The 27259-nt window shown below is 40.9% G+C and overlaps 1 protein-coding gene across 1 annotated transcript; it reads left to right on the top strand.

The window, feature by feature from the left end:
• Positions 1 to 736: 736 nt before the first annotated feature.
• On the top strand, positions 737 to 4469 carry MMP7 (matrix metallopeptidase 7; the record flags this gene model as incomplete). Its single annotated transcript, XM_079548028.1, has 5 exons — positions 737 to 844; positions 1373 to 1596; positions 1703 to 1851; positions 3657 to 3782; positions 4294 to 4469. 5 exons carry the CDS (start codon positions 737 to 739, stop codon positions 4467 to 4469), a joined length of 783 nt encoding a protein of 260 aa, XP_079404154.1.
• Positions 4470 to 27259: the final 22790 nt, after the last annotated feature.

The raw sequence follows: 27259 nt of genomic DNA, 5'->3' as shown, positions 1-27259 counted from the left end.
TGCTAACACTGTCACAAAAATGCACAGCCTGAAAAAAATCACAAGTCAGCTTGCAAGCTGATGCTTGCAGTTCTCAAAACTCATCACTTCCAGTGGGGTTTTGTGGAGTGCAGCTGAGACAGTGTTGATCTCAAGGGACCAAGCAAGTGGTCTCTGCCCTCCTCAGCAGTGGTTTCCTTCGCCATGGACCTCCAGGTAGAGATGGAGGTAGAAGATAGCTACATACTTGTTAGGATAAACTCCTTTTTTCTTGAAGGCTTTCACATATTCTTCTCAGGTGATATAGCACACCCATTCATCTCATCTCTGCCTTCTGCATCAACGCAGGCAAGCTGTCAGACCAAAGTGGTGCAAAACTGTCTCTGTGTATAAGGAACTTTGAGGGAAATGCAGTAAGAAGTGATTATACAGTGACTGTATTGATTAAGTTACAGAAAGTGAACTGTGCAACCCTGTGGTTTCACTTCTAGAATAATATGAATAGAGAGAGCCAAAGCTGGCTGCTAGCTGTGACATGACATCAACAGGGAAGTCAAAGGGAGTATTTGTTTAACATGCTTTCATTTATTTCTTAGAATAGCAATGCCATTACATTTATACCACCGAAAACTGAGTCACGTCCATGATTGCTGCATGGAGCTCACAGGATCCATATAAGCATCTTAGCTCTGGTCTTGGGAGACAGAAAGTCTAACACTTTCTGCAGCAGTGAGGCTCTTTGGCAATGCTGGTCACCATGCAATACCTCCTACTTTGTGCTGCCATTCTCCTACCTCAGAGCCTTCCTTTTCCAGTACCACTTAAACCAGCATTATGGAGCAACGCAGACTTAAACATTGCACAGGTATGTTACCAGGGAGGCAACGTAACTGCATCATGAATAGCCTGATTTTTTACTTAACTTCTACATTCCTTTCCTGTCTTTTTATATTATCTGCTCTTAATTTTTGCGGAGGTGACATAGAACTACTTAAACTTGCTGACTGGCTTAAACAGCCTAAGTCTAAATTGCAAAAGAGATGAGTTCCAACTGGTAGGTAAATAGTGGGGACATATCATTTTTAAAGATTATAAAAATATTTTTATGCTATTTTGGAGCTCTGTGTATTTGAATACTCAGTAAATTGCATTTGCTTGAAAGAACTGCTTGAACAATGAACAAAGAACAATGTTCTGCTGTTCAACTCTTTTCATGTACATTAATCTGTACTACAAAGAAAATACCATTTGTTAAACTGAAATGGGACAAAAAAAATGCATCTAAACTAACCATGACTGCAGGACAATGGAGCAAGTCAATCAAATGTAAAATGCAGTTGCTGAAAGATCGCAGGTATAAATACTAATTTTTGTTTTCCTTTTCTTTTTCCAGACATATCTTAACAAATTCTTTCCACTTCTTGAAAAACATCCTGCCATCAGCCTAGAAGAGAGGATTAAAGAAATGCAGAAGTATTTCCACCTGACTGTAACGGGAAAATTAAATGCAGAAACAAAAAACATAATGGAACAGCCCAGATGTGGAATCCCTGATGTAGCAGATTACCAAACATTTTCTGGAAGTCCACGATGGAATAAGAAATACCTGACTTACAAGTTAGTGGTGGTCAAGATTTTATGGAGAAAGGATTTGTTTTGAGCTTAAATTTACAGGTTTCCTTCACAGCTTAAATGTCATTTGTCTGTTTCCTTTTGCTGTTAGGATTGTTAATTACACACCTGACCTACCCCGAGAATATGTGGATGATGCAATTAGAAGGGCTTTGATGGTATGGAGCGATGTGACTCCACTGAACTTCAAAAGAGTCACCCGGGGACACGCAGACATCATGATTAAATTTGCACGTCGTGGTGAGACTATATAATTTTTAAAATTCAGTGCTCTTTGCCTGATTTACAGCATGCATTCTTATAACCAGAGGCTTAGGAAAGAATAATAAGTTTGGAATTACCAGTAAGTTTATCTTCCCTTTATCATGCCACCAATTTTATGCATAATGAATCACTTGAACTCCTATGTAAGCATTAGAAAATCCCTTAGGATTTATAGTTGTGAAACGGAGGGAGAATTCAAACTCCAAACTCCAAACTGAGACATTCAATTTTAGATGTTCAGTGACCGTCTGCCTTGACAATCAGTGCAAACCAAACAAATTAGAAGACGTGTGTAGAGGAAAACAGCTGGTGCTGAAGACCCAGCATCCACAAAGCATTTAGGCAGGTTCAGGCAGCTTTACTTTGGTCTAGCTCCAGTTTGGTAACCTGGACTGAACACCTTATGCAAGCTGGGGTGCATCAGGGTTCAGAGAATCACAGAACTGTAGAGGTTGGAAAGGATCTCTAGATATCAGCTAATCCAAACCCCCTGCAAAGCAGGCTCTCTACAGCAGACTGCACAGGTAGGTGTCCAGATGGGTCTTGAATATCTCCAGAGAAGGAGAACCCACAGCCTCCATGGGCAGCCTGTTCCAACCTCACTGCGTTGGTGCCAGAGAGGATCTTCTCACTGATTTTCTTCTAGAAGGAATCTCACTGGTGGAGTCTAAGACCACAGGTGCAAGACAGAGCATGCTAAATGGGGATGACCATTAGGGCCACTTATGATGCCCATATGTGATTCAGGCTAATATGTAAACACGGGCATATTTTTACTTACACAGGCACTAAATTGACTCAGTATAGCCAAACTGAATGCCTACTTTAAGGCCAGCTGACTTGTTTTACAGAGCCATTGATGATATTTATTAGATCTCCAGCAATGGGAAGTGAAGATCAGACAGCTGGTTTACATCACAGATAATAGCATATAAACACCAAACATGCCTAGCCCCTGCTTTGTTCCTGGGCAGTGTGTTGCTAGGAGGAGTCTATTGATGGGCTTGTCAATGTGAGAAAGGATTCTGCAAGCTGGTTTAAGTTTTAACCCCTTGTCACACAGTAGGACTCGGTCTCTTCTGCCTGTGCTAGCTCTGCCTCATGGTCCATGCCTATTGGTCTGAGGAAAAGGACACATATTCATATTCAGTACCCCAGAAATTCTCACTGTGGTCAGAGATCTCTCAGTGGGAGGGGAACATTTTCACATTTGGTACAAATATCCTGTCCTGTAGATTTTCCATGTAGGAATTGGTAGCATCCCACAGACACTGTGATAGCAGTAGCTAATAGATCATACTAAGACTGGGTAGAAAAGAACTTAGCTATTCAGATACACAGTTTTCTGTACTCCAAACAATTGGCTTCCACTACAGTCAGTACAAGTGAGTGTTTAAAACTTATACTGCACAGCACTGATCTACAATAAAAACATTCAGGGGCTTATAACATCTACCATTAAGGATTTATTCTGAAATAAACACTGGATGCTGCTTCAGAAACAGGTTTCCGGTAAAGGCTCAGCTGTCCATGCAGAAGTTCCATGCATGCAGAAGTTCCAATACTCGAGTTTAGTTCTTGGATTTAAGTCAGGAGTTTGGAGAGTGTTTCCTAAAGCCTTGCTGCCCATTTTCACAAATTTGCTATCATAGCTTTTTTTTTTTTTTTTTTTTAAGAATAATGAAAAAAAGGTAGCACAAACAAGCAACATGCTTTGGTTTGCTGAACATGAGCATTAGAGCTCATGCTGTCTGATGACATTTCTTTCTTTCCCAATGCAGAGCATGGTGACGGATATCCCTTTGATGGCAGAGGTGGCACATTAGCTCATGCTTTTGAACCTGGAGAGGGGCTAGGTGGAGATGCTCATTTTGACGATGATGAAAGGTGGTCAAAATACAATCAAGGTAAAATTCACTTGTCTTTATGAAAGGAAAAGAGCAAACATTGCATATCTGTGTCACAAGAACACAGCCACAGGAAATATTTTCCATAACACTTCATGCTTCATCACCGCTTCAGTATCAACCTTTCCTTCTTTTCAACAGCCTAAGTCCTTGTGTTTGCTTATTATTAGCAGTTACATAATGCTTGTTCTGTCTGGATTTCAAAGCAGGCTAAGCAAGGATCACGATATGCTTAACTTATGAAGAGATATAACAACTTGCTTGTAGGAGTGGGTTGATTTAAATCAGAGGGGGAAAGAGACTGAGTCTCTATGTGTGTGTGAAAGGGGTAAGCAATATTTTTTATTAAAATATTACAATTAAATGAGAAAGTTCAGTAATAAATAATCAAAACTTCAATGCTCCAGTTCAACTGAATGAAAGACACAAATTCTCCTGCTGCTAGGATTCTTTATATGTTAAAAAGAAATGCCCAACCTTTAACATACTTTTCCATGCTTTTATGCTGCAGGAGTTAATTTGTTCCTTGTTGCTGCTCATGAATTTGGCCATTCTTTGGGACTCGCCCACTCAAATGTCCGTGGAGCCCTGATGTATCCTCTCTACTCATATGTGAACCCAGAAACCTTCACACTTCCTCAGGATGATAGGCGAGGAATTCAGAAGTTATATGGTAAATTCACTTGATTTTCAAGATGAAACCTACCAGTGTATAGGTTTCACTCTCCCTGATTGCAGAGGCTTCCTTGTACTACCAAAAAGAAAGAAAGGAGTAAATCTCAGGAAAAAAAACATATTGCTGTATGCACTAATCTGTTCTGTAACATGCCCCTATTGCAACCAAGAGCTGATGAAGAGGCAGTGCAGCAGCCTGGCGCACTGTCTTCCTGCACACCTGTGCATTGCCAGACACGTCCTATAGACCTTACTTTGTAAATGAGCTATTTCAGCAAGTGGGGATATTGTCTGAGTACAGTATTGCTCCCTGGGAAAACGATACCATCCCACTAACCAAGTCAATGGGACAGACGAGTGAAAGCAGAAACTACTCAGAAGTAATAGTGGAGCATAGGTGGAACAGATCTCATGGGATAAACTTTGCCGTGGTTTACTTCCTTTAGGCACCATTTTCATCGGGCGTTGTAGAGGAACACTGGAAATAAAACATAATTATTTGTGTTGTCTATTTCCAGCATTGTCTCTATGTTTCATGTTTCTTTCCCACAGGGAGAAGGTCAGCAAACTCTTGAAGAAGGTGTTTCAAAAAAACCGAAGAATTCAGATCTGGTAGTTTTGGTGTTCCAAAACCATTTAAATGCTCTGGCTAATTACACGTCTAAGCATCACCTTGAACTTTTCATGATTTGTTTACACGTTATCCGATTTCATGTGACAATAAAAAAAATCAAACATCTTGTATATTTTGTTGACTAATGCTTGTTGTTTGTTGTGTTGTTGTGGGTTGGTTTTTTTTTTCCTTCTGGCATTTCAATGGTGTATTGAAGAACTCCTACAGATATATTAGACAGAAAAATATTCTCCTGAATAGAGGTGTGGGTACCAAAAAGAGCCTGTGTGCAACTACTGCTGGATTTATGGTTCTCTTCATGGTTCCAGTTCCCAAACATGTCCCATCCCTTCTCAGTCTCTGCTACTGACTCCTCAGAATCACAGCGTGCTTACTGTATGGCTCATATAAATCCAAGCACAGTGTTTCCAGAGCCCTGGGACCACCTTCTCTCTGCTGGAGCCATTGTCCTGGGGCACCTGAGCTGCTCTGTGCTGTAGAGTGGGCCTGTCTTCCTGCCATAACTGAAGGGCTCAAATGACACAGGGAGATGCATCAACGTCTCTCAAATCCCAGGACAAAATGGCCACGGCTCCCCGGCTCCTTGAGCACTACCTGAGAAATCTCAAAGTCTCCACTGGGCTCAGTCATAAGATGAGATGGGAAGGGTTCTATAAGTACAGCTTTGCAGGCAGGCACTGATGTACAAACACTTGAGATTTTCTTCCTCCATTCATCAGGTTAAAATGGTACAAGACAAAAACTCTTTCCACTAGGAGTTCTTGTGTTCCCTCTTGTGGAGAAAATGCTGCTTCTACTTCAGCACCTTTGCAAAATGACAGATTTCCCAGCATTTCTCCAAAAGTAACGGATGAAGTAGATCGCTGAGACATCTAGAGTGTCAAGATGATATAAACATAGGGTGTGAAGCATTTTCCTTGAGGTGCTTTTTCCTCAGAGAAGTTTCTCAGATCTGTTAAGTCAAAAGTTTGAAAGCACTCCTATCAGTTACCAGACATTTCTTATACCTGAAACTCAAAGATGAAGTATCTGGGACTATTTGGACATTCTCCTGAAGGCACAGATCTCAATGTAAGAGAAAAACAGAAAGTCCCAGGTCAGGTCCCAGACTGCGTAAAAGACTGCAGAAAGGAACTGGTGAGCTCCACAGCCTCTGGGGATGCTTGACCAACTTAGTTAAGCTGTGTCTCAGGAAAACCAGCTGTATCTCAGTGGATCCAATGCTGTTTCACTGATACCAAAGGGAAAAAAAGGAACTATGTTGGTTGCTCTAAAAGTAATGACTCCTATTTATTTACAGAGAAACTACTACAGATACGGAGAGCGCAGTAACATTATTTGATAGAGCAAATGCTCAACTACAAAAGAATATTTTTCAACATGGTCACCACAATTAGCTATAATTTTCACAAGAGGTGAACCAGAGCTTGCATGTCACGCTTGTAAAAATCTTCATGGCCATCACAATGTAGCTTGTCTTTCATGTCACTGTCACCAGTGCTGAAACACATCACCCACTGCATCACTGTGCTCACACCCAGTGCTTGGTATCCAAAACATTCAAGGCATCAAAGAATGTCAGTGGGTGCAATTTTCACCACATGGAAGAATTCAGTGATACACCTTTGCTTCAAAGGCACTTCCATGTACTTCCATGCACACTGCCCCTCTGCTGCCATCTATCACATGGCCACACAGTGTAATGCAATTGCCATACCACCATCTGCCTCTGACCATCAAGGGTCAACATCATAATGTAGGAGGCATTACTGGCACACTTGGTCTTCTTAAATCCAGCTGACAATTGAACCCATGCCAGTGGAGAAGTGGGTCTCTGTCTCCTCCTGTATTGTGGAGGGTTTATTCTGCTCCACATCGCAGACTTTGAGGTCAAGGGGTACCCTGAGGATAACTGGTCTGACTATTAAAGACAGACGTAAAGAAGGCACTGAGAACTTCAGCCTTTTCCTTATCCTCAGTGGTCATATTTCCCACCACATCCAGAAAATGATGGACATTCTTCTTAGCCCCCTTCTTGTTTTCCCAGAGTCTCAGAAAAAGCTCCATGTTCATCCACATCTCATCCTCTAGCTCATCTTATAGCACTCAGGGACAGCCTGCTCCTGCACCTTCAAGTCTTCCTACTTGAGGAGCATCCAGCCTTCCTGGTTCCCTTCACCTTTCAGGATGAATTTTCTTCTAAAGTAGAGACTTTAGGAGCAGCTGTCCTCTGGGCCCCACTGAGGTGAGCCACATAAGGCTTCCACACTGTCAAAACAGCCCTAGCCACTTCTTCTCACACACCATCATCACACAGGAAGAAAGATGAACACGGTATTCATAACTCCTTCCAAAGGCAGCACGGCAGATTGCATGGCTGAAGAGAAAGATTAGTTAAAAGATCTTTCCAGCTGAAGAAAAGAGGAATGCCTGAAGAAAAGAAATGGCCATCACAGTGGATAGTGACTGAGGGATCCTGAAAAGGTTTGATGCAGACAGAAAGTAGCCCATTCTCTTGGCCAAGGTCGCACAGGAAATATAGAGATAAATCATGCCCTTTGTTGATCTCAACCTGATCCTGGATGCTTCAAATAGAATGGAATGGAATGGAATGGAATGGAATGGAATGGAATGGTTCAGTTAGATAGAATCTTCGAAGATCAGTGAGTCCAACTTCCCAATAACTTTAGGACTAACCAAAATTTAAAGCACATTAATGAGGACATTGTACAAATGCCTCTCGATCAATCACAGGCGCAGGCAATCAACTACCTCTCTAGGAAGCCTGTTCCAGTGTTTAACTATCCTCACAGTAAAGAAATGTTTCCTAAAGGCCAGCCCTCCCCTGGCACAGCTCTGTATCATTCCCATCCTGCCATCAGTTCCACGAGCAGAGCTTGGCACCTGCTTCCACTCCTCAGGGAGCTGCATAGAGCAGTGAGATCTTGGCCTCCTCCAGATTGGACAATCCAGGTGTCCTCTTCACAGGATGTGTGCTCCAGACCTGTCATCAGCTTTGTTGCCCTCTTCTAGATGCTTTCAAGTATATTAACATGCTTCTTATATTGTGGGGCCCAGAACTGTATGCAATAGTCAAGATGAGACTGCACAAATGCTAAATACAGTGGGAGGATCACCTGTTTTGAGCAGAAAAGGAGAAAACAGTCATGGGAGACAGACTTCATCAGAGGAAATTGTGCAAGATGCTAGAAAGAGTCATTCCTAAGGTCTCATGGGACAATCCATGTACCATACTGGAGGAACCACTGTACTGACAAAGGAGGAAGGCATGAGAACAAAGACTTGACCGAAAACAGATGTTTTCTAGTGTGCAGTTACTTTCCATATGAACTGAGATGAAAAACTCAGAGGTATATTCCTAGAAAGACCATCCTGATCATAGGACCCATCTGAGGATCTCTTCCAGCAAGCACACAATCTGTCTGCCCTGCATCAGGGCCAGCACAAGGTGGGAGTGAGCACTCTTTTATCTCCAAGGAGGAATCGCTGCAAGAAGCAGGAATTCACATCTAGCACATCTACAGCATCTGAAATCCAGTAAGAACCAGGATCTTCTGCCTCAGAGATGGCAAAGGCAACACTTACTAAGCAGCCAGCGGCATCTCATTGCCTGCCAAGCTCTTGTTGTGGTCCCCTTAATGTAACAGGACATCTGCTTTGGGGAACACAGCTGTCGGTGGCTCACCTCACATTCGGTCTGCTCCTCATCCTGTCTGTTAGATCGAACAGTACAATATCTGCCTCCACCTAGTGGTACAGCTCAGCAAACTCTGTACTGGTTTACACCCTGTTGTACAGTGCATCTAGCCATCCCACATGCCCACAGAAGTTACAATGCAATTCATTATTAAAAGGAAAATCAGAGAGAGGAACAATTTAACAAGGGACTGCTGCCTCTTCCTTCTTCATTTTGTTCTACTGCGTAAGTGTTCACATGATTTCCTGAGGACATGATACTCCTGAGGACATGGAAGTTCATTAGGTTATTTAAATATTATCTGCTCCTTCCTCTGCCGTACAGAAAAAGATATGGGTAATTACATAAGATTTTGTGTCAGTAGGGGTTTGAAGTTTCATTTGCCTGCAATACTGTTCTGTTAAATACATAAAAAGATATCTAAATGAAGCTTTGCACTACAATGAGCAGCAAATTAAGTCTGCGTTTGGAGAGCAAAGTATTTACAATTAACATGGGTCCTTTGACTATCCACATATAAAAGATAAGCCTTACTCCTGTAAAAATGTTCCTGTCCTAGAGACTATTACTGAGCCTTTATACAGAATCACAGAATCACACAATTACAGAACTGTAGGGGTTGGAAGGGACTCTAAAGGCCATTGAGTCTAAACCCCTTGCTAACGCAGGTTCCCTGCAGCAGGTCACACTGGTAGGCAACCAGGTGGGACTTGAATATCTCCAGAGATAGAAAGTCCACAGTCTTTCTAGACAGCCTGTTCCAGTGCTCTGTCACTCTAACAGGAAAGAAATTCTTCCTTGTATTTGTAAGGAACATCTTGTGTTCCAGTTTCTGCCATTGCCCCTTATTCTTTTTTAAGCACTGGAATAGGCTCCCCAGGGAGGTGGTTGAGTCACCATCCAGAATGTGTTTAAAAACCAGTGTGATGCTCAGGGACAAGATTTAGTGGAGGGCTGTTAGTTAGGATAGTATGGTTAGGTTGTGGTTTAAAGTCTTTTCCAACCTGAATCATTCTATGATTCTATTATTTTATTGCTACCTGTCACCAAAAAGAGTCTGCCCCCATTGATTTGACTCGCACACTTTATATATTTATGATCAGAAATCAGGTCACCTCTCAGTCTCTATTCTCCAGGCTCAACAGTCCCAGCTCTCAGCCTTTCCTCATACAGAAGATGCTCCAGGCAGCCAGTCATCTTTGTGGCCCTCTGCTGGACTCTCTCTGGGAGTTTCCTGTCTGTTTTGAACTGAGGAGTCCAGCACTGGACACAGTGCTCCAGACGCACCAGAGCAGACTAGAGGGGGAGGATCACCTCCCTCGACCTGCTGCTCTTTTTAATGCACCCCAGGATACCATTGGCATTCTTGGCCACAAGGGCACACTGCTGGCTCATGGCCAACCTGTTGTCCACCAGGACACCCAGGTCCTTCTCCACAGAGCTCTTTTCCAGCAGGTCACACCCTAGGCTATACTGGTGCATACAGTTATTCCTCCCCAGTTGACTTGTCCTTGCTGAACTTCATCCACCCAACTCATCAGCCTGTCCTGGTCCTGCTGAATAGCAGCACAGCCTTCTGATGTCCCCGCCACTCCTTCCATCTTCATATCAGCATCGTTACCCACTGCTTCGGGTAAACTGAATGTAATTCATCAAATGCAGGGTGATGTTCTGAGAGAGCAAAGTTGATATGCTTGTGATAGAAATGACATGCAGAGAAAATGTAAGAAAAAATAACTTAGATTCACACTGCATATAAAAAAAGGATAAAAAGAATCAAATTGTTCTTACTCCTTAATTTGTCCCCAAAAATTAAACAGTATTTACGGTCTTTTGCTAATTCAGAGGAGCCATGGGGGGTAGAGGGGCAGATGAAAGAAAATGATAAAAGATTCAGGAATTCTCTTTATTTTATAATCTGAGTACTTAAAGTTCACAAGGATAAAATTCTGCTTGAAGAAATTCCTGAAGGGGAAGAAAGAAAACCACCAACAAAGAAATATTAAATAAGTCAGTGCAACCCACTAATTCACAAATTACAAAGCCATAAGCCATTTTTCTGCGACGGTAAAACTATTAATACTTAAGATTTGAGAGGTCTTGCTGTCATTCTCTCTCATTCCTTTTGTCTAAAAGCTCATAGTCAGATAGTTCCCAGCCCAGTCACTTCTCAGCCAAGATAATGCTGCATGTGCCACTCCTACAGCCTCCACCAAGAACCATATCTCCATAGGGATGTCCACATCTCCAGATGTGCACCTGGCTTTGTTAGCATTGAAATGATTTCCCCTCACCTCTTCCTTTTCTTTGAAGCAGTATGTAAGTGAAGTCTCTGCAATTACTTGGCAGAGGACAGGAAGCAGAGCAGAAGCTGCTACCCAAACGGTCTCTCACTACTGTGATAGTTAATAAAGCCTCTGCCTGATCTGTCTTAAACTGTATTTGTGTCACTTTTCTGTGCTGTACTAAGTCCAGCCATTCATTTGTTTGGCTCTTTTTTTCTCTACAGGAAATATCCTTACATCTAATCTGCTTTTTCCAAGCTTCTTTGCAATCTGCTCAAATGCTCTTACACTTCTTTTACCAGCCTATTTTGCCAGCCCAGTTCTCCCTGTCTTCATCTATTTAACAACAGTCTACTGCATTCCTTCCTGAATAGTTCTCCATTTTCATAGAATCATAAAATCATAGAATGGCCTGAGTTGAAAAGGACCACAATGATCATCTAGTTTCAATCTCCTGCTATGTGCAGGGTCACCAACCACCAGACCAGGCTGCCCAGAGCCACACCCAGCCTGACCTTGAATGCCTCCAGGGATGGGGCATCCACAGCCTCCTTGGGCAACCTGTTCCAGTGTGTCACCACCATCGGTGTGAAAAACTTCCTCCTACTATCTAACCTAAACCTCCCCTGTCTCAGTTTAAGACCATTCCCCCTTGTCCACCCTCGTAAACAGCCATTCCCCCTCTTGTTTATATGCTCCCTTCAAGTATTGGAAGGTGATGATGAGGTCTCCCTGGAGCCTTCTCTTTTCCAAGCTGCACAAGCCCAGTTCCCTCAACCTTTCCAGTGCTCTGATCATCTTTGTGCCCTCCTCTGGACCCGTTCCAGGAGCTTTCTGTCTTTCTTGTACTGGAGGCCCCAGGCCTGGACACAGTTCTGCAGATGGGGCCTCACAAGAGCTGAGTAGAGGGGGACAATCACCTCCCTCTCCCTGCTGGCCACCCTTTTTTAATGCAGCCCAGAACACAGTTGGCCTTCAGGGCTGCAAGCTCACAGTGCTGGCTCATGTCCAGCTTCTCATCTACCAGGACCCCCAAGTCCTTCTCTGCAGAGCTGCTCTCAAGCCATTCTTCCCCCAGTTTTTATAAATACCTGGGATTGCTCCAACCCAAGTGCAGCAGCCTGCATTTTGTTCTTCATTTGCATAGAATTCCATATAGGGCCCCTTTTCCTCCTGAAACTAGTAATGAAATGAAAATCCAGGGAATGGTGAATCCAGGGAAAACTGAGCTGTCCGACAGCAGAGCTCCCAGCCCAGCTCTGCACGGAGCTTGGCTTTGCACAACGGTTCCTGTTGTTTCAGCTTTTAACTCTGTAATGGGACTTAATTGCTACATAGTCTAGATGAGGGCCATTATTATTAACAGGGGAATGAGATCTCTGGAGTATAAATTTAATGACATCAATGGCAATATCTCCAGCCTTAGCCATGTACATTAAAGCTGCTGCAGATTAAAGGCTTACAAACATGTCATGGGAAAGACGTGATGAGCCACAGAATTAAGAACTATGGCCTCTCACACTTCCATTCTCTTGGTTTTTCCTCAACAGTATTAACTGCAAATTTCTTCCAATCTGAAGATACATTTATTTTTTTTTCTGTTTTTATAAAATTACATCTTCTACAAAACCTGCCTCAAACAGGATGTTCTTAATGTTATCATATTTATGTTTTCAGTTTCAGCTATGTCAATCTGAAGAAGAGCCACTGACGTCAATGGAATTACTTTGGATTTATCTGTAAGAGTAAATGTTAGCAAAGGACCGGAGAAAATATTATCTGTTTTGATTATAGTTACAACAGGAACCATCACAAGCCAGAGAGCTACAGATAATCACTGCTTGTTGGAAATGACAGAGGAAAATTATTTGGGAGTGGAAATTTGTACTGTTTTCTGACAGCTGTAAAAATAAACTTCACAGATAATAAAACAAAAAGCATAGAGGAAAGCAAAAGGGTGGTCAGAGATACAGGAAAATGCAGATGTCCATCTGTAACAAAAAAAAAACAACACCTGAACAGACAGAAGGTCTTCAGTTTGCTCACATGAAGGGATCTGATGGAGCTGACGTACTGAGCATAGTGAAGATGTCCATTGTTTCTGGTAACTCAAAAGGTAACATACTCCCAATTGAATGCTCTGTTATCAAGAGATCTTAAATGAAGAAGAAAGTCCTTTTTTTTACTCAGCAAATAGCTCGGTTGTGGAGTCCTCTAATAGAAGACATTTACTGACTGTGGAAGCTCAAATTATAAATGGAGTCTGGAAGGGTCAGATATATTGATGTAGGATAAGAGCTTTTGGACCTGAAGGTCTGGAGGGAAATGGTGACTCATTATCTTACTGATGACCAAAGGAAGATCAGTCAAAATTTACCCAGTTTTGTCAGCACTGCAAATCTTGCTATAGAAAGGAAAATCTTGTCTGCAAAGTCAAGAATTCTTAACTTAGCAGCTTAGTCAAAGAATTACTATTATTCCAGATTAAATTATTATAGAGAAAACAAAAGAAGGAAAAATGTAAAAGAAAGAAATGAATACTAACAGAGAAGAAGCCTCAATAATGATATAGCCAAAATAATTAGCACTCATTTCACACAGTTTACCCATTTATCTGATTTTGGGCTCACCCTTCCCTGCCCACTCTGAATTCTACAGCTCTTAGTGTTGGTCCAAGGGGAGAGTTTCAGCAAGGTGCCAGATTTTGTTCTCCCTTCACTCTACAGTCTGCCTGCCGTTGAGCTAAACAAAACAAATTCTATTTTCAGGACACATCCCAGTTCTCTGCTCAGTCTGCTGAATCAACTTTTTTTTTTTTAATTGTAGGCACCATAAATGGATATATTCAAGTGATCGCTTATCATGTCAAAGAAATGGGTGAAGCAAACAGAAGACCTTCATCAACATCTCCTGCTCCTTTGTGAGACATCCTTATTTATTTACATAATGAGTGTATTAAATAAATGCTTTAATTACTGCCTCACACCGGAATATCACATGCAACCAGTTATCTACCAAGAATTACAAGTCACAGAATTAAAGAGTCACAGAGTGGTTTAGGTTGGAAAGTAACTCTGGGTCCATCTGGTCCAACACCTGCTCAAGCAGGTACATTCAGAGTAGGGTGACCAGAATCATGTCAAATCCTTTTCAGAATCAGTGTCCCGCCACACAAAGCCAACACCACCCTCCTCTAAAGGTCACGTCCGGGTGAAAATGATTTATAGTACTACTCTAGGCTTTCTCTAGATGGAGCTTTGCACTCAAAGCAGAGATACATAGAGCAAAAGTGAGATAGTGCACAAGATAGTGCAAAACAGTTTGCATTCAACACATCAGAGCAAAATAATCTAATCAAATCAGGCATTAATTGAAAAATATAATGCAAAAGTATTTGGCCATTCCACTAACTACTGTTTGTGCAAATATTTTGAATATAAATTAGAGTGTCTAATGTTAAATATTTTTGTTTCTCAAGTATAGGAAACTGACATGGTGGCATTCATGATCAGTACTACTCCTCATAAATAATTCACTAAGAATTGAACTGTAATTCTGAAATTAACAGTTACTTGATAAATTAACAATTTGTTCTTTCCAAAAATTTTCTGGCTTGGCTACTGCCTTACGAAACCTTGGGCAAACATAGTCCGATGAGCAGAGCAGGGACAGTCAGCAGCAAAAAGAGACTGCAGGTAAAGCAATCCTGCACAGGGCAGCACTTGGTGCAAAATACTGGCGACAACAATTGGCCCAAACATGTAAAAACTTAAAGATATGGATATATATACAACGTACGTGTAAGACTGAGAGACCTAGGACTATTTAGTCTGGAGGAGACTGAGAGTGGGTCTTATCAATACTTATGGATATCTACAGGTGGGTGCCTGGTGGATGGGCCCAGGCTCTTTTCCAAAGTGCCCAGTTGCAGAGCAAAGGGCAATGGGCACAGACTGGAACACAGGAAGTTCCACCCGAACACGAGAAAGAACTTCTTTACTTTGAGCATTTCAGGGCACTGCAGCAGGCTGCCCAGAGCTTATGGAGTCTCCTCTGGTGGTACTCAAAAGTCAGCTGGATGCTTTCCTCTGCAACCTAATGTAGGGAACTTGCTTTAGCAGGGGGTTGAGCTCCATGATCTCAAGATCCATTCCAACCCCTACAATTCTGTGATATATTTATCTGATAGATTAGTATGCATACGTATATAAAGCATATCAATGTATTTTAACTACATATTTAAGTGCAGCTTTTGTGACATGTAACTAGTTTATCAGCCACAGTTTCAACAGGGAGACAATTCACATTATTCCAAGCTTTGACTTTGTGATTCAGAGATATGTCCATATAGTATGACAGAAATAAGAAAGGCAGTAAACCAATAATTTACTGGCTACCAGTCAATTAAATCAGAGCTGAAAAAGTGAGGTTAAGCCATCGCACGAATATCTACAAAATGTCTGTTTCAACTCAGAGGAGTTATAGAAAGGAGAATCAAAATCATGTATGTGCTGTGATTACTACAGAGAAGCGAATTATCAGCTGCTTGCCTTCTTTTGAGGAAGAATTTGAGAGATCTGGAACACAAGGTCAGGGAGAAAATTCTCTTAATTTACAAACCCATTGCTCAATCCCAGGAAACATTCATTTGTGCAAATTCATGCAAATGGAATGAGGATTCATACTATTTATGACTAGCAATGTATTTCTTTCTCATGGTAGTTATGACTAGAAGATGAAGATGAAAAGGAAAATTATTGCAAAATACATCAAAAGACTGTCTCCTGTTACTTTGAAGCTTCCAATACTGTTGCATTCATGTAATACTTGGGGAAACATGCTGTGTGAACTGACATTACTTAATGAACAGTTGATGTCTATGAGAACAATGGTTTTGTCATCTATCACAGAATCATAGAACTGCTCAGGTTGGAAAGGACCTTAAGGATCATCAAGTCCAACTGCAACCTAACCATACTGCCCTAACTCTAACAACCCTCCCCTAACTCATGCCCCTGAGCACCACATCCAAATGGTTATCTATTGGGATTATTGAAACATTTTTGCCACAGGCTTCCTTCTGAAACATACAGATGGGGCCCTGAGAGACATGGCTAGTGGGCATGGTTGTGATGTGTTGATGGTTGGACTGGATGATATCAGAGGACTTTTCTAACCTAACTGATTCTATGATTCTTTGAATATGCATGGAAAGAGTGATAGAAGAGTTGGGAAAGAATCATAATGTGGTGAAGAAAAAGTGTAGCATTTTGTTTCTAACCATATTCTTGCTTGCATTCCACTTCTGAAGCCAGAAATAGGAATCCTAAGTCAAGGTTATACCTCCTGAAAATGAGAGGATAGGTAATGATCTGAGCAGAATTCATGCAAGCTAAATGCTGGGAAAGCACTAATAATTGCACAATATGCTTAAATGTGCCTTAAGTTTGCAAATAAAACCTGATCATTTTTAATTCCCCTTAAAATAATTTTACAAACCATTAGATGAGTATCCAATCCTGATGTAAGAAGATCCTATTTTTATTTAGCAATAAGTAAAACATTGCATGATAATAAGGAAAATACTAGTTTTTGTAAGAGTCCAGAACAATCAAGGAAGAAATTGATTCCTTCTCTTAGTTGTGCTTGCTGTGTGGCCACAAAGCAGACAGCTGATACCATATTGCTATCAAGCTAGTTCAAACAGTCCAAAGTTAACACAGATTGCAACTCATGGTCACAAAGATGAATAAACATTGGTCAGTGCTTTCACTGAGCTATTTTCTCCCACAGTTAAGCACACAGAAGCACTGTAGATGTTGGACACTTTACATAAGTACACATACATAAGCTGAGGAATACGATCACCATTTTCCTACGTTCCCTCATACAATCTTGAAGGATTAGACAATCCCAGCACAAATTCCACCACCTATTGTATTGTCCATCTTCACACTTTGGCTTAATCATTTCTACTGAAGTTTTTCCTAAATTCTCCACAGTGGTTAGGGATCCTGAACTCCTGCTTCTTAATGCAACAGTACTAACCTTTGTTTCCTATTTTCCTGAGAGTTTTATTGCACTGTTACCACTTAGCTTTGTGTTGTAAAACATTTCAGCTGTTAACAATGTTTTCATCCTGTTTATACAGTATCTCAGACAACTGACCCCCAGTCAAGTGCGTTTGGCCTCTTCACAATTACAGAAGAGGTAGTGGTTTAAGATAATATCCTCTCCCCCCATCATCAACATGCTAGAATTGATGCGTAGAATCACTTACATAAATGGTAATGATAATTCTGCTTATAACTCAGATATAAATGCTACAGACCTTAGGTCAAATTTCTCATGGATAAACATTACTATCTATCTAGATGACAGCTAAGCTGTCCAGGTAGCAACTTAGCACTGTTTTGCTTAACAACCTATATGAAGAAGAGAGAAAAAATACCTGGCAAGAAGTTCTTTGTGAAGAACTGTGGAAGTGACAGATCAGATCAAACACACTGTTTCAAAGAGGATGCTGTGTCCGAAGTCTTTCCTGGACATTCCTCCAAGCAGTTTTAGCTTCTGCACATCACTTGTAAAATGTTTCCACTGCCATGGTTTTTTTTTCTTCTGTATATAATATATACTGCAGTGCAGTCTACCTCACAGAATCACAGAAACACCAAGGTTGGGAAAGACCTACAAGATCACCCAGTCCAACATCCACCCATCACCAATAGTTCTCACTGCACCATGTCCCTCACACAAAATCCAAACGTTCCTTGAACACCTCCAGGGTCGGTGACTCCACCACCTCCCTGGGCAGCCCATTCCAGTGCCTGACCACTCTTTTAGAAAAGTAGCATTTCCTAACATCCAGCCTGAATCTCCCCTGGCACAGCTTGAAGCCATTCCCTCTGGTCCTATCACCAGTTATACAAGAGAAGAGGCCGACCCCCCAGCTCACTGCAACCTCCCTTCAGGAAGTTATAGAGAGCAATGAGGTCTCCCCTGAGCCTCCTCTTCTCCAGACTGAACACTCCCAGCTCCTTCAGCCGCTCCTCATAAGCCCTGTGCTCCAGACCCCTCACCAGCTTTGTCGCCCTTCTTTGAATGCGCTCCAGGGCCTCAATGTCTTTCTTGCAGTGAGGAGCCCAAAACTGGGCACAGTACTGCAGGTGCGGCCTCACCAGAGCTGAGTACAGGGGCACAGTCACCTCTCTGCTCCTGCTTGCAACACTGTTCCTGACGCAGGCCAGGATGCCATTGGCCTTCTTGGCCACCTGTGCACACTGCTGGCTCATGTTCAGCTGAGCATCAATCAATACCCCCAGGACCATTTCCTCTACACAGTCATCCAGCCAGTCTGCCCCAAGCCTTTAATGCTGCCTGGGGTTGTTGTGGCCGAAGTGGAGGACCCAGCACTTGGCGTTGTTGAACCACATCCCATTGGCTTCAGCCCAGCTATCCAGCCTGTCCAGATCCATTCACTGATTCTCAGAATACCACAGTTCCTTCATACCTTCAACCCTCTTTTTCTTAATGTGCTCTTTTGAGATGAGAAAGATGAGGTAACATTCAGAAGAGTTTCTGTGAAAAACAAAGAGAAAAATAGAGCATGTAAGCTTAAGAAGTTCTACTCTTACCAAGTAAGCAATACAAAGAACCAAAGCAAAGTATGCAGCAGTTTTATAAATCAAACTAAGTGCCTAAATGCATTCCCATTTAAAGAGTTGAAGCAGGAACACCATATTTGCAGACATCAAAATTCAAACACTGAAACTTGCAGACTTTCCATGATTGACCTTTATTTCGAAATGTGAGAAAAACATTTCTCTTTATGGTAATTTCTGCTATCAGAAAGGTGCTGTAAATGTAATGTTAGTTACTGTATGCACTTTATTTATAGACTATATCTATAAAACAGAAAATACTTTTGTGATCTCTCAAACTTCACAGCATGCAAATCCCAGCTTGACTGTGATGAGTTCCCAAACTGATGTGCACATTTATATGAAGTCTGTGAATGAGACTCATTGAACTGCAAAACAGCCCATGGATTCAAGTTGCAGATAGCATGTCCCACAAATGTGGCAACTCAGAACAAACTGAGAAGTGAGATGCTCACTAATTGTGTAGTTAGGGAACCAAGTCTCAAGGTGTCGTCTTACTGTTGGCTTCTATCTTAGAAGTCAGTGACACTGGTTTCACTTGTTTTCTTCTTACCAGCGCAATAATTATTTCCACTGAAGTGAATGAAACTTCTGTTTGAAAAATGAACCACGTGTGCCTAAATCTCTACCTATTTATTTTTTTATCACATAATTCCCAGGAATTTCTGACAGCAAATGACTTAAATGAAGGAATTTGGAAATGAGTTGGTGATTGGACTTGGCAATCTTAGAGATCTTTTCCACCTTATTGATTCTGTGATTTTGTAAATCAAATAAAGACAACATAGATGCATATGTACCCATAGTAAGAAGTCCAGGTATTTGGTAAATCCTTTTCAAAATGCCGTGAATTACTGATTGAAAATAGTTCCTGTGATATCTGTTTTTGCCTTCTGAGTTTTACAGTATTTGTTTCAGTTCAGGATCAAAACCTGACATAACTTTTTTGCCCTCATTGTTTTATGAGGTGTTTGTTTTCCAGTTGCTTTGCAGTACTGCTCTAATATTGCCCCGAGAGTTTCAATATCGTGGTGCACACAATGAGCAGTGTGTCAAATCTGCATATGAATTCACAGCTCACAAACTAAATTCCCCAAAAGGTGATCCAATCCACCAAACAGAATGACTGTCTGACTAAACTAACTCTGATATAAATATTCCATATTAGCATTAATCCCAATTCTGGAAGAAACAGAAGCAGAAACCTCTGGAATCAAAAACATACGACGAAGAGTTAGCTTCCAGCATACTGCAGCACTGACCTACTTTGCATGCATTTTCATAGCAACAGCAGACATATCATCAGTGGTTGCTTAAAAGATATCAGCATAATTAGGATCTGGAAACAGTATCTGCTAAAGTGGGTGAAAGCATTTAAAGACCATTAGCAGTGAAAGTGTTGCCCTATATGACAGACAGCATTTGCAGATTTTTCTGTTGCTAAATCACAAATAGTACTTCTGGCTCTTAGAAGGGGTATGGTTTGTATTTTCTGCAACAGTGCCTTGACTGTTTTTCATTAACAAAGAGAAGAATAAACATGAAATACATGTGCTGTACTAGAAAAGCCAGCACATTTCAAGATTCCCAGTAACATTTAAACAAAAAAAGAATGGAATAGAACTTGGCAGCCATGACTAACTGAAGTAAACTGCTGAGCACTGTCTTCATTAAAATGTATTGCCACAGGCTGCTAGTTTCTACATTAATAAAGTTGGAAGACAAGAATTCTTTGTAACTGATCTAGAAAATTTGGCTCTTTAAAAATAGAAACCGTATTTTACCAACCTGTAAACATTTTTTGCATGAAGCCAAAGGAATGCAAAGCAAGGGCTGTGAATAATTTATTGGATGTACAAAACAACTCATTTGAGGATTTGTTAATATTTTCAAATGTCTCCTGAAAATATGAGATGAGAAATTTTAGGCACTGCTATGTGTATAAATGTATTGCATAGAAAATCAAATGTACTTACCAACAAATAATCAATCTGATAGACGTTTTGATCTTTCTCTGTACACCTTGTAACTTCTTTCTCAACCTGAGTGTGATACATTAGAAGATAATACATGAATACTGCTTTGAAAATGAATGATACAAACTGTATAATGTCTTTTAAATTTACCATTATTTTTATCACTTCAATTTCTCTTTAAATTTTATACAAATTTAATATAAATTTATATAAATTTTTATATAAATTTAAATCAAATAAGGCATCTATGGTGCTACAAAAGTAAAGGTTTAATTTTCATCCCTTTTCCTTCAAGTCTGTTCAAATGTTATGCATGCATTCAAATGTTATATTGTTTGAATATTTCAGGAGAAAAATATATATTTGAAAATAAATTTATTTTCAAAATCTCTATTGGAATAGCTGCATAGCAATAATTTTAGTAGTAACTTAGTAAGAATGTAGTCACTGAAAAGAAAGGAGGAATAGCATTTGGCTTCACACACCCTTTATCTTTTCTCATGGCGTTTTTCTTTACCTATAGGACTCTTATCACTGCTTTGTCACATATGGCAATCATCAGATCTGCTTTTATTTTTTTACACATTTTATTTATTTCACTTATGGATTCTTCAGCTTTTTGATGAGGTCTCCTCAAGGTTATCCGAATCACTGAACTCATGTTTCTATGGCCAGAGGGAACTGAGAGGCAATGGCATCTTTAGATATTCCCAGAACAACAACACTGAATCTGCCTCTTTGCAACAGATGGGATTCATTAAACTGATCTGATGCACAGCACAACCCCCAATGGATGCAACAGGCATGGCTAGGACATGCAGTATGGGATCAGGGATAAGTGGCCAGAAGTTCATCAAAACTGATTGCCTGAGTTTCTCACAGTGGGATGAAAGTCAGTGTTGCATTCCTCCTTACTAATATATCTTACGTAGTTTCTATTGCATATTTGCCACATCAAGAAAATGGCGAGCATCAGTTCCACATAATTAAAGAGTTATCAGTCCATTACGCACAGCACGTATCCATGGGGAAAAGGCACAAATTCCCAACAAAAGACAGAACCATGTTTTCAGTTCTCCCAAAAAACCTCATTAATATTGTGGAGATGTTCTCTTTGGAGAATTTATGCCATTTCCTTTATTTCTGATCCAACTATTTTTATATTTTCCCAGTGGGATGCAATCAACAAAATGGAAGAAAACAGGCTTGTATGTGTGCTGAAATTATTACAGTATTACAAACACTAACCATTTTAGAACTGTATAGCAGAAGAGTTCATAAGTTAAAAAGACAAAATGGCCTGTAGCTACAATACATTCTCTCCAAACAGCATTACTGCAGTGCATTACATGCTGCAGTGCGGTGACATCAGCCAGCTGCGAGATGCCCACCAGCCACTCACTGTCCCTCCTCAGCAGGACAGGGGTTAACTGGATGAAAATGCTCATTGGGTTGGGATGCTGACAGGGAGATCAGTTACAAGTTACTGTCATGGGCAAAACAAACTTGAGTTAGAAATAAATATTTTTTTCCAGATAAAATAGGCTTGAATAGTAAGAAACAAAAATTAATAAAAAGCCTACTTCCCACCATACTCTCTTTTTCCAGGCTCAATTCACTGTCCCACACCACAGAGCTGCCATACCTGGCACAGGATCCATCAGAAGTCCCTGTAATGGCCTACTGGAGCCAGGAGTGTAGAAGCACGCTGGACATCTAACCTGAAGTCCATGCAGCCCCAAACCTCCTACTGTGGGCAGGGTCCACCCAGACCAGGCTGCCCAGGGTCCCACCCAGCCTGGCCACCTCCAGGAGTGGGGCTTACACAGCTTCTCTAGGCAGCTTGTGCTAGGGCCTCACTGTCCTCTGAGTAAAGAATTTCTGCCTGACATCCAAACAAAATCTCCTCTCTTTTAGTTTAAAGCCATTCCCTTTTGTCTTATCACAATCAGACGTGTAAAACATTGATCTCCCTCCAGTTTATAAGCTCCCCTCAAGTAATGGAAGGCTGCAGAGAGGTCTCCCCAGAGCCTTCTCCAAACTAAATAAGCCCAGCTCACTAAGCCTTTCTTCATAAGAGAGGTGCTCCAGCCCTCTTCATGGCCTTCCTCTGGACCCACTCCAACGGATGCACATCTTTCTTGTACTGGGGGCTGCAGGCCTGGACACAGTACTCCAGGGGGAGCCTCACAAGGCAGAAAGTTATCATCAAACTTGCTGAGGGTACACTCTACCCACCAAATAGTCCAGCCTTCAAATCCATCTCTCCCTAGTTTATAGATAAGGATGTGGTGTGGGAGCACCAAAGGCCCTGCACAAGTCCAGGTAGATGACATCAATTGCTCTTCTGTTTTCCATCGATGCTGTCAGTCTGTTAAAGAAGGCCACCATACAGGTCAGGCAGATCAGAGGATGCTCTGAGATCACCTGGGTGTAAGTTTCAAAACATGATAACTGGCCTATCAAAGAGCAGTATGGACTGTCCTGTGTAGCCTAAAATTTTATCCTCAGGTCAGCACGATAAGAGGCAAATGTGCTACATTGGCCCTATATGTGGGCTCCATACTACAAGGACTTCTGTTGTCAACAGCACAACTGGGGTGCTCTGTGCTGTCTCTAATCTTCATCTGAGGCCATTAAAGAAGCACAATTCTCTTACTGTTCTCCTTGGAAATTGTCCATACCCTATGGAATTCCTTACAGAATTTCACAAGAACACTCACAAGAAGCTGCGTGTGACTGATATTCTGAATTTACTGATAGAAATATTGCCATGCATTATGTTCAATTCCAGGGCAGACTTCAAAGATTTTTCCCAACATTTCATAACGTACTTGGGTTTTTATTGTTGTTGTTATTGTTTTTTAATATTCACTTTCTCAGAAAATTGTAAGGCTAAGTCAACAATAATACTACAGTGCTGGGTCATAATGATACCTCAGTAACATCTCAAAATCATGGCAGAATCTTTGTTTTACCAATGTATACAAGCAATTTTTATTATTCAAATGCCTCTGGGGTCAGCTTTGCCATGAAAGACAACACAATGCTCTTTTAATTCTTAGGAATGGAATCCCATTTATTGCTTTTCTATCATTAATTTTTGTTATATTTTGAACCAATGAAACTGCTAATCAGATAATGAAACAAATGTACAAAATTAGAATAGCGTCCAGATGAGATCCAGAGCCTTAAGCTAATTGGCAATTTAAAACCTGTACCCTTGTTTCCACTCCCTCTGTTCTGATTTTTGAGCCAGACCTCTCCCAGAAATGCCAGTGCTTATAAAGGAAGTGCACCAGTCATGTTTTGCAAAGCCAAGTATGACATTCTCATGGTACTCAAAGAGTCAAGAAAAAAATACGTGTTTAACATAAGAATATTTTTAAATGAATCTATCAAGATAAATACGAGATATGTTTCAAAACTGTACTATGAAAACCTTTTTCTTTTTATACTTCAATTGGAAGAGTGTACCAACTTGTAAGATGACGCATACTGCAGTTAATAGCAAGCTTGAGATAACAAGAAGTCTGGACCTAGTTAGTGTTGGGATCAGGATTTATGTCACTAGGGTGAGTGCAAAAAGAGACCAGAAGCAGCAGCAGGGAGATCTCACTTTATTAAGAGAGCACTCCAGAGCAAACCATGACCAGCTCACCAGCCCTGCATACTCATTTGCAGGTAGCCAGCTCCTTCAGGCTCTGCCATCAGTGAAAGATATTCGCTTCACTCCTTTTTATTAAAGATTATAAAAGCTTTTACATCATTATTATTTATCTTCATGTTTTATTATTTACTATTTCTTCCAATTTTCCATATATGATTGTTCAAAGCAATAAAAAGTAGAAATCTTTGCCGTGATCAGCAAACTATTAGGTGTGGGAAAAAAACTATCATTTTACAGAATACAACATGTACAGAAACATTTTAAAAGCCCAACTTTTATTGAAGTGTGTTCTGCATATTCCTTCTGTCTCTATTTCAAACTATTTTCTATTTCATTTTTAATCTTGAGATTTCTACTCAATGATTGTCATAGCATGCTTGCTCTAATTTAGGTTATTGTCTCTGGAACCAGGATCTCTTCACATGTTTAGTTTTACATGGTGGTTGTATTCATATTTCTGGAATGTTCATTTCATAAAAACTAACCTAACAATGCTGTGTTCATAATAGGCTCGTATTAACGTGCATTGGAAACAAGGAGAGCACCAGCATCCTCATCCTTCATGAACATGACAGAAGGACCTAAAAATGAACTGTTGAGCACAAGCAGGAACAGCTCAGTGCTGGGAGCCCCAGCTCCCCTTGGAGTGGGTCCAGAGAAGGGCCACTGAGATGATCAGAGGGCTGGAGCACCTCTCCTGTGAGGAAAGGTTGAGGGACCTGGGCTTGTTCAGCTTCGAAAAGAAAAGGCTCGGGGGTGACCTCATTGTGGCCTTCCAATACTTGGAGGAAGCATATAAACAGGAGGGGGAACGGCTGTTTACAAGGGTGGGTAGTGAAAGGACAAGGGGGAACGGTCTTAAACTGAGACAGGGGAGGTTTAGGTTAGATAGTAGGAGGAAGTTTTTCACACAGACGGTGGTGACACACTGGAACAGGTTGCCCAAGGAGGCTGTGGATGCCCCATCCCTGGGGGCATTCAAGGCCAGGCTGGATGTGGCTCTGGGCAGCCTGGTCTGGTGGTTGTGACCCTGCACACAGCAGGGGGTTGAAAGTGGATGATCAGTGTGGTCTTTTTCTACCCAGGACATTCTATGATTCTATGATGCTGTGATTCTATGAATATAGTCCTTGTAACAGCAGCATTCGCGCAAGACCCACAGAGACCACAGCAAGGGCTCAGGCCTTTTTTACCTCTTGATGCTGTAATAATGCAGAGGCAAAACAACAGATTCACGTGAAAACTAGGACACTTCTAGCAATGGACATCCGTTGTTAACAGAGTCACTCCACTTGACTACATGCTTCCTGGCTACAGTCCATCTTTAAAAAAATTATTCCTCTTAGCATCTGCTTAAATTGTATCAAACTAATATAGTTTTAAAATTTTGTTTTGTGGAATCCTTTATTTACACACATGACTTTCATACATTCCATCCAAATGTATGAAGGATTCCCTTCATATTCAACACAAAAATATTTTGGACCAAAATTCCACTTAGAGGAATGAGAAGGAAAAGCATTTGAATATACTAGCCCCTTGTCAAATATCATAAAGCAGTTCATTCTGTGAGAGAGTACAGCCAATTTCACAGATGCCAGGACTAGAAATACATTTTTTTTTTAAGACTTATCTAGAAGCATAAGCCTACTCTAGTGATACATGTGTCATGAGATTAGCCTACAGTGAGAGAAGGAAACAATTACGTTTCCTGAGAGTACCAAATACAAACCATCTGAACTAAATGGAGACGGACAAATTAATCTCTGAGTCACATCAGCGTAAGTCCAGAAAGTCTCCAGATATTTATGAAAGCCTCCCTGGACTGAATCCAGGTAACATGAAATATAATTCATCCCATCCTACAGATAATAAAAACAACACTTCCGGATGTTTTTATTCCATATTGTAAAGCATTTACTTTTTCTGTCCATTCAAACGTACTTTAATATGATCAGAAGTGTCATACTCCCTTTCCTTCCCATTTTTTTCTGAAGAGTAATGTAGTGAAAATGAGTCTACTTCAGGGAAGAGAAAGAACTTCAACCAAGATCTTTCACTCACGTGAAGGGGAAACTATGGATTACTAGACTGTCCAAAATTATGAAATCCATTCAGCACAAAGGAACTTTGACTGATTTTCAGTTTTTGCATTGACTCAGATGTAGTCAGAAGTTTTCTAGTTCAGCTTGAGGACAGCTGAGGTTTTATCTCACTTTTTTTGTTTTTTTTTCCTCTCATTGGAAATAAATGCAGATTGGCTAACACTGGCTAAACAGATTGACACTATGGTCAGCAATGGTTCTCATCTCACTTAAGGGCAGGTTTCTACAGAGCCTGTGTTAAATCTGCACCAAGAAGCATGAATTAAAATTACTCTCGACAGTATTGCAGCAAAATATGTTGCATGTTCCTGTATTTTCCTGAACAGGAGCACTCTGCTGAGCCTGCAATGTTGCTTTAACTCTGACATCTCAGAATATAAAAGCAACAAATCATCTGTTATGTTTGGAATAAGACCTTTGGGGTGGGTAATCAAAACTTTTACAAGATGGATCTAGACACAGCAGACATCAAACTAAGTAAAGGCTGGGAATTTCTGTTCTGGGTGTAACCTAACTTAACGTTACTCAAGAGAAAGGAGACAGCTGATAAAGTATGTCAACGGGAGAGATGGCAGTCTCGTTGATGAGATATAGGAAAGCTATAGTGGTTAAAACTTTCACTGAGTAAATACTGAGTCCATATTTTTTAATATTGTTTCCACTGTTACAAACGGTTGTGGTATCACCCCTGCAAAGTGGTGATTGCACTACAACTGCACTTAGCCAGCAACCCCATTATTGTCACAGACAACA

This window comes from Tetrao urogallus (assembly GCF_951394365.1).
Source record: "Tetrao urogallus genome assembly, chromosome: 1".
In the NCBI taxonomy this organism is placed as follows: Eukaryota; Metazoa; Chordata; class Aves; order Galliformes; family Phasianidae; genus Tetrao; species Tetrao urogallus.
This window is presented reverse-complemented; position numbering and strand designations above follow the sequence as displayed.